This window comes from Lotus japonicus, chromosome 2 (assembly GCF_012489685.1).
Source record: "Lotus japonicus ecotype B-129 chromosome 2, LjGifu_v1.2".
Taxonomy (NCBI): Eukaryota; Viridiplantae; Streptophyta; class Magnoliopsida; order Fabales; family Fabaceae; genus Lotus; species Lotus japonicus.
This window is the reverse complement of record NC_080042.1, coordinates 76454795-76468967: the sequence shown is the minus strand read 5'-3', so window position 1 is coordinate 76468967 and position 14173 is coordinate 76454795. Positions and strand designations below refer to the sequence as shown.

Here is a 14173-nt window from a genome sequence, read left to right as displayed (position 1 = left end):
AACACTTTAGTGTGTGTTTGGATTAGCGTTAGCAGAATTGGATCTGGCCAGAATTGAATCTGGAAGAATTGGATCTGGTAAACGTGAGTTTGAGTGACGTGATTTATGTTTGGATACATTTATCAGGAATTGGATCTGATAGACTTGAATTGGATCTGTAAAAGGGTGAGGGGACAATTGGATCAGCATTGATGCTGAAGCAACAAATTGTTGTGTTAGGATGGATCCAATTCTGGGGCCAGAATTGGATCAGCATTTAGCATCCAAACATCAATGGAGATTGAAAAATCACGTTTGAAATCTTTAAACGTGGATCAGGCCTGATTCAACGTGCATCCAAACACACCCTTAAGCGATTGCTATTTTTGAGAACAAAAAGAAAATACTAAAAAATAGGAAGTAGGCAAGTAGCACAAATTTTAAAATGGAATTATTGTTATATTTGGCTCTTACTTTAATTGACACTTATCCATTGTGGCTAAGGTTACACTCTATCTACTAATAATCCACTTGGCAAAACCCCAAATAGCTCCTCTTGCGATAACACTGCGTTTTTTTAGGTAAAAATGCGCCATAAAAAGAAAACTCAATTCCATTACGTTTTTTCTACTTTTATATATATACACAATTATACACACATTATTGGGCCTTTTTCCCTTCTTTCTCTTGAGAAAGATCGATTAAATTTGAACCATTTTGGTCAAAAGAAATTTCCAAAATTTGGCATGGATTGGACAACAAGTGTTGGTTCCTTTTCATTCAAATATTGGAGCAAATTATGAACACGGTGGGAAAAGACCTTTCCTCTTCCTCCCTTATTGGATTTGACCAATATATAATTATCTGAACGTTTTTGGGACCTAGTTACAAAGGAAGGAGACATGTTCAACATCACAAAAGATACGCATTTTTGCCAACCAAACCAAACCCTATACAGTGCAAGAGTCTATATCAGTGATTGTAATTAAAAATTCGATGCACACTTCAATTTTTTTGTGTAGCAGCTAACACTTTTCACAAAGCTAGCCGCCACAACAAGTTGCCTTGTCCAATAATAAGACATGGAAAGAAGATATAGCTTGGTCCATGGTACAAGGCATATGGAAAAGAAACACCCAAAAAGATATACGCAATATCTCGATTGCGACCACTTTTTCTTCTATAAAACAATTATTTAAAATATTAGTTTGTTTTTTATTTCATTTCTCTTTGTATAATTATTAATCAAAAAAATATAGGTTTTTCTTACATGGAATGCATCATTAGCTTTTTCAATTGAGAAGAAGCTCTCTCAATTCTGACGCAACAGAAGGCGTCTTTCATACAAATTTCCCATGTCATGTCCATTTTCATGATTTTTTTCCAAGGGGTGTGATATCATTCCCAAGATTACCGTCAGACCAAATCCGATACAGCAAATGGGACCAAAAGGTGAATAAGATAATGATTTTTAATGTATACTTGTATTCACGTTTATTGATAAGCAAGAGCATCTTCTTCAATAAATTAATTTTCCCAATAGGATTTTTTCTAATAAGGTTTTAATGAGGCATCTCTTTTAAAGTATTTTTTCCTTTGAGATGGGGTAGTTTTAGTAGTAGTTGGATCATTGTCATTGTAAATGATGTTACGATTAGCTTTCTTTTTCTCTCTCTTTCTATTTGTATTAGGTTTAAGTACCCCTTGTACTTCATTTCAATATAATTCTTTTTGCCTATAAAAAAAACATAACATTTAAGCAATTTACCACAACGGATAAAAATTTTTACACAATTTTTCATATATATATATATATATATAGAAAAGTTGATAAATATGAAACAACATATAATTTTTTAATCTAAGAACTCAAAAAATAAATTTGTCTGATAAAGCGGGAGCGGATGAATCTTATTTTTAAGAACTACCGACTGAATCTATAATAATTTTATTTTTGTTCGGTATAACAATAAGGAAGACGATTTGATTTAATTGGAAACATCTACATTTTTCTCATTGCTCAAGAGAGTCTATTAGTTAAACAAATAATTCATTGATATTGATGGGGGATATGCAAATTTAGAACAAATAAGAAAATTGAATATTCTGCTCACTAATGATGGGGGATATGCAAATTAAACAAAAGTGTTGATTCTAATTTTTCTCTAAACTGAAGTCCAAGTTTAAAGGAGCTAAACATGATTGTTCCGACAGAATCATGAATGAGTTGACGATGCCAAATGCCAGAATTAGCAAGCAGAATTGTCAAGATAAGTAAAAGACAAGGAAGATAAGCAAAATATAACTGCTGCTGGAAATTAAATTAAATTATGTACAAATGATGATCCTTGAAACTATGTTTCAAGGTTTACACAATTGAGGTTCTCTTTGCTTTCATCACTCCAACTAGCGATTGGATTTGATCCATCACAAACTAAGCTAAAGCAGGGGAGGGGTTAAGAATTTACAAACCAAACACTAATCCTAAGTTTAAGCCTAAGATATGCTTGGTATTTCTACACCCTAAACTAAAGTCACACTTCACCTAGTAAGCTTTTTTGCATCTTGAGCATTTTCACTGTACAAGATAGGAGATCTCATTATCACTCACATATAATTGCTTTCTCCAGGTTCAAGAATAAGACTTAACCAAGCCAAAGTTCACAAAAGATCTGGACTTGAAAAGGCCACTAAAGAGAGATCTGGTAGGAGAATCCTGGTGGGTAGATTTCAACTCATCAGGGGTACCCTTTACTTTAAGTATAGTGTTTCCAATTGCTTGCCGAATAGATTCTATGGTCTTGGAATCCACAAGGTAACCAGAAGCACCACTAACATAGAAGGTGTTCACAGCTTTGTCTCCTTTGGTGGTTACTTCTGCTCTTGTAACTGTTAAGCTGTTCTCTCTGAAGATGCGTGTGACATTAGATAGTAGTCCCACTCTGTCAGTGGTGCAGAGTTCTAGCTTCAAACCCTGAATCAAGAAATAGCAAAGTCAAGTTAATAATCTTAAGAATTAGAAGGAGACTAATCAAAAGGGGTAGTTGATAAAGAGATAAACCAAAAATACCTAACTGGCATACAAATAAGAAAAGACTATTTAACTTGCACAAGATTTGTTGACTAAAAATAATATAAGTTTAGCAGAATTTAGGAGCAAAGGACACTAACCAATGATATAAAATACAATCTATAGAAAGAAAGGGTTACTCTCTGTTAACTAAAATATGGTTTAGCAGAATTGAAGAGAAAAAGTACAATAATGAGATATAAAACAATTAGATACACAAAGAAGGGTTGTTGTTCACTTAAAATATGGTTTAGTTTTAGACAAGCCAACAAAATTGTGGCTTGTCTTCAAAATAGACTAACTATTAACAAAAAGAAAAAGATACTATCAGGTTGAATAAGTCTATTTCGGTCTTCAATGAGAAAATCAACTTGGTAGTGGGGCATGACAATTGGAGTCAAAGTTCCTTCATTTGCAATTCAACTAATCTTGGACGACCATTACAAGGTGTTGTTCACATGATATCAAATACAAAGGGTCATGGTCAACCTAATTTTCAATGAAGAATAAAAATAAATCACAGCTTTGAAAAATAATATTTAACAAGGGTAACAATGAAAAACGTGGCTGGATGAGTTCCATATGCAGGTTTCCAATTCTGAGCAAACTAAAGCAGGAAATCATAGATAACATAAAGTCCCTCACCTCAGAAACTCTTCTCTCAATTGCAGCCTCAAGACATTGAATCACTCTTTGTCTCTCTGCATCTGATTTTACAGGGGACCCGTCAATATGCCTTATGTAATATTCCTACACAGTACATATACAACCATAAAACATTTAGCCAATGTTCTTAAAAAGACAAACAGACCATAAACCTTAGACCAAGCAACAAAATAAAGGAATATCCCATCTGTGTCCATGTATGTGTGCAGAACAAAGTGGAAAAATGTTATACCTGATATGCTTGTGGCCCCTCAGCATCAATATTAGCATGAAAAACCACATACTGCATGTCTGTCAAAGTACAAACGGTGTCAAAGAGAAGCTTTGGCCTATCCTTGGATATGATGGTAACCACAGAATAATCCTTGTCAGACCAGTTCACCACAGTCACATTTGGTCTTTGCTTCTCATCAAAGTCATCATCATCAACACGTTCATAATCTCTATCAGCAAACATCATCTGGTGAAGCCTTCTCTCAGTGTGTGTGACTTCATCAGCCACAACCGTCTTGGCTCCCCTCCACTTATTCCCACCACCAAGCACATTACTCAGAAGCTCCTTGATTAGAGAAAGCCTCTCCGGGTCAGTTATCGCGGATCCGGTTTCTTCGTCACTCACGTGCATCACAGCAGCTGCACGGGTGTTGTGAGTCCACACCTCTGCATTCACTATGTTACACTTGAGGTTGGTGAGAACAGCACTCACTTCTGAAAGCAGCCCTGGCCTATCAGTTCCCATAAGCTCTATTGCAGTGTGGTCTAATGTTTGCTTAACCCCAACAGATCTCACGGGAGATGTAACACAAGATTCAGGACCAAGAGCCTAGAAACATAAACAGCATCAAACACAGGTATAATCACTAGTAGTACATTGAATTAAAGAGAAGAAGTTTTAGAATCCCAAATGAGACACACACCTTATGAATGTAATCCAAAATGGCTTCATCTGTAACCTTGTTTCCATCTTGGCCAGTGACATTAAAAACTGAAAGACAAGAACAAAATTATTCAACTTCACCCCCCAAAATTTATATCAATGTAAAGTTTAATAGAAAATGTGATAGAAATTAGTCTATATTGAAGAATTAAATTACCATCCATAAACCATCCACCATCAGAAGATATGTAAGCCTTAGTGATGATAAGGTTTAAATCAGTGAGGATTTGAACAACTTCGAGAAGTATTCCATGTTTGTTTGCACTATCAACCTGCAAAAACAATTTGACTTAGTAACATTAAGACATGGAAAAGCTTTTCATCAATCACAAAAGGAGTAATTGCAGTCCACAAAAGGAAGAACAAGAACAAGAGGAAATAGGCATACCCGTATGACAGTGGCATTTTTCAAGGCATCATTATCAATTACAACCCTGACAAGACAAGATAGCAAGTGGACCAATAAGTAAGGATAGAATCATTCAAATCTTCTTTTCTCTCAAAAGGGAAAAAGAAAATTGCTTTCTTACATCAAATAAGAAGTGAAATTTAGTAGTACCTGGGAGGGTTCATTCTCCTGAAGAGTTTCTCATATTCATCATCCATATAGCTAGAGAAGCTCATGTTAACCTCTGAAATAAAAGCTACAACAGAGAAAACAAACCAATCACAAGATAGAACATGGAAACAGAAACAAACAGAACTCACATAACAACTTGTGAAACTCAATAAATATATATATATATATATATAGATATAGATAGTAAGAAAAAAGGGGATAATGATGGAGAAAAAACCCTCTTTGGGAAGCTCTTGTGAGAGGGGACAAAGTGAGGTGGGTGAAAGATAGTGGCCAATAGTAAAGAGATGAAGAATAACCAAGTAATGAAGAAAAGCCAGGACCCAAAAAAAGTGCTTAGCTGTTAAATGTTACTAATATTCTAAAAAGAAGGAATCACAGAACAGAACCCATTAGTCCAATGAAACCCCAACAAGCCAGAAGAGAGTGAGGGCCACAGGAACAGGCAAAGAGAGTCAACACAAGAAGAAGACACCAAATCAAAAGACTTGAAAACCCAGAACCCAATTGTGACCATAACCCAAGAAGCAAACAACAACATACACAAATTCACAAAACCCAGATGAAAAAAACCAAAAAGGAAACAAATTTGGAAGAAACAACACATACCCATTACAGTTTTCTGAGTAATTCTTGTTCTGGTCTCTCAAAGGAAGAAGCTTTGTGGTGGTTTCAATTCAAAGCAACAGTGGATATATATATATACAGAAAAACATGTGGGTATATTAAAAAATTTAAACTTTAAACACCCCACAAGGATCTCACATAGACACTTTTGATCTTCTCTCTAAAATAGTGCTAAATAAAGTAATCAACAATAACAAATTATAAATTTTGTTGATAAAATGAACAAAAATGAAAAAGAGAAAAAAGGGAAAAAAAATAAAAGAAAATCAGAACCAACCCGACACGATGCTCCAAAACCTGCAACTTGAAAAAGTACTCAAAAAACTGCAGGTTCTCTTTCTCTTTCTATGTCACTGTCTTCTCTCTTTCTTTCTTTCTCTCTCTTTATGTTATTCCATTTTTTTGCTTATTTTCTTTGATTTGTTTCCTGTTTCTGTTACTACTGTTCAGAAACCGAATGAATGTTATGTTACTACTTCAATGAGAGAACCGACGACGCATGTTAGTGAGAATGGTTTTGCGGTGGAATGGGAGGGGTGTGGTACATGTGAGGGGTGTTAAAGTGAGCAGGAGGGTGTAATGAACCACATGGGTGGAAAAGAATTTGATACCCTAAAAAATATTGATTTAAAAATTAGGAAATATTTATCCATATTGTAATATTAAATATATGATAATATGGATATTACAATATAATATATTGAATATTATCCATATTGTAATATTCCATATATGATGATAAGTTTCTTACTGCAATAGTTAGCTCCTTAAGCATCTAGTCTAATATTCAATTTATGGATGGTTTGTACCGGGAAATATTTATTGGGAGAATCTACTCAATTAATATGATCCGAGAGTCTCAAATGATTAGTCTCATGAGAGTTGACTGTGAAATACTTGAGAAAAAAAAATGATGATAAGTTCCCCTAAAAAAATGATGATAAGTTCAAACTTCAATAAATGTTACATTTTGTTAGTAATTATCTTCTATTTATAATATTTTTAGTTTTTTACAAGTATCTTTAATTATTAAAATGGAAAATATGCCGAAAAAATATATTTTTAAAGAATCAAATCCTGTAAGGATTACATTAATATTTAATTAAGTTTTATGATCTCTTATTGAATTAAAATAAAAAATTGGAAGGTGTGACTAATTGTATTTAGAAATTTCTTTGTTACCAAAAAAATTCTTTACACCGTTAATGGATAGTAAATAAATTCTGTTTACTTCATGACCAAAAATAATAATAATTTTTTTTTTGAAATTAAAAAAAAATATTTATTGTAATTGTTAACTATTTTCATAACAGTTTTCAGTTTTTAAAAACTGAAAACCTGTTTAGTAAGACTTGTTTTCAAAAACAGTTTTTGAAAACAATTCTCATTTTCAGTTTTTAAAACTAAAAAACTAAAACAGCTAAAAGATGTTTTCAATTTCAGTTTTTAGTTTTCAGATATCAGTTTTCTAAATGTTTGAAAACTTGTTATTCAAACTGTTTTCTTCTTCTGAAAACTGTTTTTAAGAATTGTTTCTGAAAACTGTTTTAAAAACTGAAAATTAGAACTGCAATCAAACATATATGGGATTGTTATTTAATAAGATGAATGTGAAATTTCATTTAATTAATAAAAAGAAATTTTTTAAAGACATTTTATGGTAGCATTGATGACGGTGAATATACTGGTAGTTAATAGTTGGACCTTGTTACCTCCAAGGTTTAAGGAGTGAATCAATTAATGATAGATATACTGGTGCATTGATCATCGTAGCAGTAGCACACTAGCACCAACGAATGTGCCTTTTCACCATCACTCCCTGAAACCTTAAAAATCATTGTGGAATTTCATAATTGTTTCAAGAGTAATTATTTCTTCACACCTCATTTTTGAGGTGTGGAGAGGTGGAGGAAGAGAGAGATATGGAGAAAGGAGAGAGAAAGTAAAGATGTGATATGTGATTTGATTGATAGAGAAAAGATAAATAAATGAGAGAGAAGGTGGAAAAAGAGTGAAGAGGTGTGTATATATCATAACCCTTGTTTCAATGTAATCCTAATTGATCACGCCTTTGCTAAAGAAACAAAAAACAAAAAAATCTCTGTAGTTAAAAAATGGTTGCTCATGTGTGTTGGCACACACATGAGTTTTAGCAATGAATTAGTGTAAAATATCCACCATGCCCCTATCTTTGCAGTTTAAAAATTCAAAATATCATCAATAAAGTAATAATACTACTATGAGTTATACTTGAAAAATAAATTACTTCTTCATACTAATATCAAAAAAAAAATTACTTCTTCATACTAATAATAATAATAATAATTAGAATTTTTGAAAGATAAATAGTATACTTATATTAATAAGAAATTAAAATACTATAATTATAGTAATAAATTAATAATACCAACACCACCTTTTGATATTCTGATGGGATTCCAGGCGCCCTCATCTACTGATCGTTGGATCTGAAGGGCAAGCCGATCCATGCATAATAAAAAAAGATAAGGAGAGAGTGGTCCACCCTACCTGAAGGCCCGTTGAGGTGAAAACTGAGGAAGCTTGGAACCGTTCCAAAGAATGGAAATGGAGGGAACCCAAAGTCTGCTTCCATTTCCATACTTATTAATAGACTTATGATCAGAGATTTTCTTCTTTGGACGCCTCGCATAATCAAATCAATAATGGATGGATGGAATCCAAAGTCATACAAGATTGCTCGAAGGAAATCGCCGATCATAAGTCTTCTCAAGATCAATCTTCAGAGCCACAAGACCACCACCTTTCTTGTGGGAGTTAAGGGTGTGCATGAGACTTCCTGTCTAATTACACATATTTAATTCTTAAAGTGTCCCTATTAATTTGTTATAACCATCTCTTATTCTTTCTCTTTATTTTATTTCATGCAAATTTTATAATTATATACTGTATATATTTATATAAAACAAGTCGACTACTTATTATTTAATAATTTTTGTGCATATTAAAAAAAACTATGAACTAATTATTAATAAAAAATGTTAAAAAAAATGTTGCTAGCATTTTTCTTCATGTATATATTAGTGATATATAGGTGTTCCGATTAGAAACAATAGTGACAGTGATAGACCCAAAATTCTAGCGGAAATAATACTTTGTAATAGTCTAACCGCCTATGTCATAAATGTCAAAAGTCTTTTTTTTAAGGTACAAATGTTCCCTTTTATAAGGGTACATGGAAACTCTAGGGACTAAGTTAATGGGTCTGTTTGGGACTCCCAACAACCCTCACATCAATTCACTCACCCTGTGACGGTTGCTATCTGATCCTTGAGTACTAGCCAATGTTCATCCATCTTGATCACGCGACGCTTACCAATTTGAGTCGCCCTTAAAGTCTTCATGGGCAGGACCCCCTATTTCTGCGAGGGTCTCGCTTAGTTCTACAAGTGTCTAATATAAAGCGTCTAAATAAACATAGATAAAGTTAGGTTAATTTACTCTAATTCTAAATAAAGTTTGTGTAAGGTGATTTAGACAATCCTATATACTACTATAAACTAAATTAAGAATATTGTAACCACATGATTTGAGGGAAAAATGAAATGCAAAGTGACTTGGTGAGTAAGTGATATTATGATGCGTTGCACACATGCGTGTCTTGCGCTTGCGTGCCGGCCGAATGTCCATCATCACGTGGCCCCATCTGTGACATGTACCTTTTCCCTCACCCCCTCTTCCTCTTGTAGCACCACCCACAACCTTTATCTGCTACAACCATGTGTACTTTATTGCACCTCTTGAAAGTTTATTATGGAAGAAAGAAAGGAAGGAAATCAATGTATTTAATTTTTAGAATTATATTCACGGTGATCATAAGTGTACTGTGTTTAATTAAAATAAGTTTAAGGACGTACGTACAAATACAATGATAGTATAACAATCTGATACGTTGAGTGAGTGGTACAGCATAATAGCATTGTGGTATATATGAATCATGTCTGTGTTTGGTGCAGAGTAGTGCAGAAGAGGTTGTGGGTGCAATTAATGCGAGCATATGCTGGTGTTTCATCTAAGCGATTCCCACTTGACCATTTGCCATTGAAAGCAAAGACCATTTGAGGATCATAAATGTGTGTGATCAGAAACCTGTCATGTGTGTTATGATCATTAGTATTTATTTCTCTTTTCATATATATAGGAGTAATAGATATAGTATTCCTTTAATTATAATAATAATATTACACACTACACCAGAAAAGGGCTTTTACAGCGGTTCAGGTGGCAGCCGCTGTAAAAACACAAACACGGAGCGGATGATGGGCTATTACAGCGTTTTCTTAAATAAACCGCTGTAAAATTGTTCCCTATTAAGAGCGGTTCAGGTCTCAACCGCTGTAAAAACAAAAACACGGAGCGGTTGATAGGCTTTTACAGCGGTTCGTTTAAGTAAGCGCTTTAAAAGATAAGTAAAAAATAAATCTTGGATTTTAAATTTGTTTCATATGAGATTCTAACCCGGATACCTTAGGCTATTTCAAAACCAATTTCCACTGGACTCAGATAAGATTTATGTTAGTGTTTCGATTTGTTAATATTTATCAATTGATTTCGTAAAATTGCAGAACCCAATAACTTTACCCAAATCCCGTAAACCCTTATCAGTTTCGTTCTATCTCGATGGTGCTACCTCAGTCTCTCTCAACCGCTGTGCTCCTTCTCTCAACCCCTACACCCCATCGTGCCGCCACCGTCCCTGGCGCGCCGCTGCCGCTCTTGTTTTTCATCGTCCAACACTTTGGCTCAAGGTTCTTGGCCGCAGAACTGAGGTCAGTGGTTCTCTATCCTCGATCTGTTAACGCTGAGGAAGGCCAGCGACTCCAATTTCTCCTCCACGCCTTCCAAACGCATCCTTGCGAGAAGGCCTCGCCTCTTCATCCTCCTCCCCTGCACATTGGCCCCTCACGGTGGTGGAAGGTTAGGTTTGTTTGTTTACTTTGTTTCTTATTTAAGCCTGTTATAATTTATTTGGAAGGTTGTTATTGGAATTGGATTGATATCTGATTGAAATTGTTGGCTAAAGTAGTTTTGAGTTTGATCATTGTGTTTTTCTGTGTGATTGTGTAGATGGGTCGAATTTACCGATAAAATAGTTGCTAAGAGGGTTGCCAATATGTTAAATGGTGAACAGATAGGTATGTGCTTGTTTGAAAGTATAGTATGGTGTTTACTTGTGGTAGCCGGGTTATGCTCTAGTGGGGGCTGTACTTGTTCTTCCTTATTGTCTTTTAATGGAAAGCACAATGTTGTTCTATTGTCAATTCTAGTTATTTTATTCCTTTAATTTTGTGAAAGAGTGATCGGCTGCCGGATGTTACGACGATCGACGGCGGGCTGGATGGGGAGGAGAAGAGGAACGGGCTGATGCACGTTGAGGGGATTCCGGCTGGGCTTCCGCGGCTGCACACGCTCCGTGAAGGTACGGTTGTGCTCATGGTTTTATGATGATATTGAGTTGATTCAATGATTATCTCAGTGACTGTGTATTGAGCTTGAGCTATAATCTGGCAAATTTTTGGTGTTCAATTGGTTCAGCTGTGTGTTAATCTCTTTTTGATCTGTTTCCGCAGCTTGGAATGTGTATCAAGTTGTGATTTCTCACTTAAGGAGTGTGGGTTTTTCACTTCACATTTTTAGTGTAATTAGAGACATTGAAGTCAATTTCAAACGGGTTGGAATGAATTGATTCTGTTATTTTTTCTTGTGTATTTTTATTATTGGCTCTGTTTTTTGTTGTTTTGGTTATGTTCTATGATGTTAACATGATAGAAGAAGATGACAAGATGTTATAGAAGACTAAGATATGGGTTAATCTCAACTTTTTTTCTAGACTAAGATATGTTTCTCGCAGGAAAATCTACGAATACTGGTTCCTTTATGAGGAATATTTTAAGACCAACTTCTCCCAAATCTCCTGTTGCAAGTGCTAGTGCCTTTGAAAGCGTAGAGGGATCAGATGACGAAGATATTATATCAGAAAGCGCTAATTTAGATACTACATATCTGCACTCGAATGGAGATGTTGTAAGCAATGCATTTGTTCAATTAAGTTTACTTTTCGTTTGATTTTCTATATAAGAAGAAAGTTTAGTTTTGAGATGATAAGTAACTTGGCCTTTGTTTCTCTGCTTTTTTTTCCTCCTTGCCCTTCCCTCTCCTGCTGGGCTTGCAATCACTCTAGCTTTTCTCTCAATACTTTTTAGCTGTGCTAATATGATGCAGTGTTCTATATTCACTAAGGTAAACAAATTGAATTACCTTTTAAGATTGATTTTGAAATGCATGCAGGGGGCTGAAGGTAAAAATCCATACGAGACTTTACCTAATCATGTTAATACTAATGGAGAGCATATGGCAATCACTGCTTCAAGTATGATCCGTTCTCATAGTGTTTCTGGTGATCTGCATGGTGTTCAGCCCGACCCAATAGCAGCTGACATTTTGAGGAAAGAGCCAGAGCATGAAACTTTTGCTCGATTGAAAATTACACCTATTGGTATGAACTAGGAAATATAGCTTATTCTCTTGAATGCCAATAAATTGCTCCAAACGGGCTCTCTCATGTCATGCATAGATTCCCCTTCCTTTAAAAACTTGCTAACAACAGTTAAAAACTTGCTTATGGGTTAGTTACTTTTCTGTATTCCATATTTCTTTTGGGAAAAACTTAGATACAGTACCATATGTATGGTTGGTACTGTTCTCCAATAAAAATGTGACACCTAGGTTACTTTAATTGCACATTAGATCTAGTAACTCAACCGTGATTATTTCTGTTAACTCTGAGTTAGCTATTGTTTCGTGTCTCTTATCCTTTCCGTTTTGTTAACTATCGTTCTGTTTATCATCGACCATTATTTTTTCACCATTCATGCAGAGGATAAAAAGTGCAGGAACAAATCCAATATTTGAGATTGGGTCGCTCAAGTTTGAGGGATCCCAAATCCACCGGTTAATAAGAGAGCGATCCCATTCAATTCAATGTTGATTGACATGAAGTTGAAATTAAAGAGTACTGAATTCTAGATCCACTTTCGCAACAGGGGAAACCATGGTCACTTCACTTGTGCTTGCTGTGACATCAACCTTTTCAATTTTGTAAACAAGTAAATCTTGAAAATTCAAGGACTTGCTGCAGTCATTGATGGAAAGAAACCTGCAACAGTGTCTGGTACCTTGATCAATGCAACAGAATTTGTATTCAAAGTTTTGAGAAGGTTCGAGAAAGGATTGAAGAGCAGGACCAGGGGGAGGGGGCTACAACTTTTCCTTTAAGCGGTTTGAAAGGTGAATTTTTTTTTCTCTGCTTAACGGCGTCAAAGTTATTTGAACGGGGACAACAGTTGTAGAAATTAAAGCCATATGTCAAATTCTGATTGGGCAACAACATGTACTGCACCTGCGGTACTGCATGTAAGTTTTACCCTTTCTTTTTTCTGTACTTTACAATTCTGTACTTTACAATAAAATACACAATAGTTTGTAATTTCATGATTTAGAGATAGGTGAAGTTAAGGACGTGGTTGATATGCTTTAGAAATTGTTGATTTTATGGCTGAACTAGCATGGTAGGTGATGGTATATAGGAATAAAAGAAAAAGACTTTTTATAGCGGTTCCACAATAAACCGCTGTAATAGAGAGACGAATTACGGCGGTTTTAATTATAAAACCGCTATTAAAGATGTTCACTAGCTAATGTATAGCTAGGCAGCATGCAGGAGCCACCATTACAGGGGGTGTGCCTTATCAAAGTCACGGCAGATTTGTCTCCTGTTATTTGACCAGCACAGTGGAATTGAGAAGTGAATTGGTTCCCATGTACAAGGGAGACCCACCTAAGTGGTGTCCTAATCAGCCTCTTTTTCTTGGGGGAATGAAATTTCAATGACTTTATTTCGTAGGTAGTAATGTAATGTAAAACACACAAATGCTTTGGACAATGGTATCCACTTTTGCCCACTTGAGTATCAATCCTCTTCAATTTTCTCTGACTTGATAATATTGTTCCACTCTGCTTCCATATCTGTTCAACCACTCTGCTTGTTGCTCAATTACAATAATTTATTCAAGAATCAATTCTTTAAATTTTATCCTTTTTATATGATAAAAATGAAAAATATGTGGATATTGATAGTTAAATATCTTCTGATTTCGTTCGTCATTGAGATTTGAGAAGGATCAATGTAAAATACTAGATCGACATGACACTTGACAGTTGACTTAGATGTGTAGAGTAGACAAGTTACTGAGCTACGTACTTTTTTTTCTGAACC

The 14173-nt window shown here is 34.9% G+C and overlaps 2 protein-coding genes across 3 annotated transcripts; one reads left to right on the top strand and one right to left on the bottom strand.

The window, feature by feature from the left end:
- Window positions 1–2270: 2270 nt before the first annotated feature.
- Window positions 2271–6411, bottom strand: LOC130739703 (ACT domain-containing protein ACR4-like). Of its 2 annotated transcripts, none has more exons than XM_057592080.1 (8): window positions 5842–6411; window positions 5212–5296; window positions 5041–5086; window positions 4810–4924; window positions 4633–4700; window positions 3948–4538; window positions 3695–3799; window positions 2271–2953 (listed from the first exon to the last, which is right to left on the bottom strand). In XM_057592080.1, exons 1-8 carry the CDS (start codon window positions 5843–5845, stop codon window positions 2612–2614), a joined length of 1356 nt encoding a protein of 451 aa, XP_057448063.1. In that variant the 5' UTR covers window positions 5846–6411; the 3' UTR covers window positions 2271–2611. The 2 variants fall into 2 exon arrangements, with proteins under 2 accessions (XP_057448063.1, XP_057448064.1); XM_057592081.1 differs by having other exon boundaries at window positions 6137–6411.
- A 4256-nt stretch (window positions 6412–10667) lies between these two features.
- LOC130735693 (AMP deaminase-like) lies at window positions 10668–13538 on the top strand. Its single transcript, XM_057587601.1, has 6 exons — window positions 10668–10815; window positions 10966–11033; window positions 11194–11317; window positions 11750–11922; window positions 12187–12394; window positions 12776–13538. Exons 3-6 carry the CDS (start codon window positions 11263–11265, stop codon window positions 12808–12810), a joined length of 471 nt encoding a protein of 156 aa, XP_057443584.1. The 5' UTR covers window positions 10668–10815; window positions 10966–11033; window positions 11194–11262; the 3' UTR covers window positions 12811–13538.
- The last annotated feature ends 635 nt before the right edge of the window (window positions 13539–14173 follow it).

What these genes read in the sequence shown, in the direction of transcription:
- LOC130735693 (XM_057587601.1), top strand. Translation starts at nt 11,263, where the DNA reads ATGCACGTTGAGGGGATTCCGGCTGGGCTTCCGCGGCTGCACACGCTC. An exon ending in TGCACTCGAATGGAGATGTT is followed by an intron (nt 11,923 to 12,186) that starts GTAAGCAATGCA and finishes AAATGCATGCAG; the next exon opens with GGGGCTGAAGGTAAAAATCC. An exon ending in ATTGAAAATTACACCTATTG is followed by an intron (nt 12,395 to 12,775) that starts GTATGAACTAGG and finishes CCATTCATGCAG; the next exon opens with AGGATAAAAAGTGCAGGAAC.
- LOC130739703 (XM_057592080.1), bottom strand. An exon ending in AAAATGCCACTGTCATACGG is followed by an intron (nt 4,925 to 5,040) that starts GTATGCCTATTT and finishes TTGTTTTTGCAG; the next exon opens with GTTGATAGTGCAAACAAACA. An exon ending in TTGAGAGAAGAGTTTCTGAG is followed by an intron (nt 2,954 to 3,694) that starts GTGAGGGACTTT and finishes TTCTTGATTCAG; the next exon opens with GGTTTGAAGCTAGAACTCTG.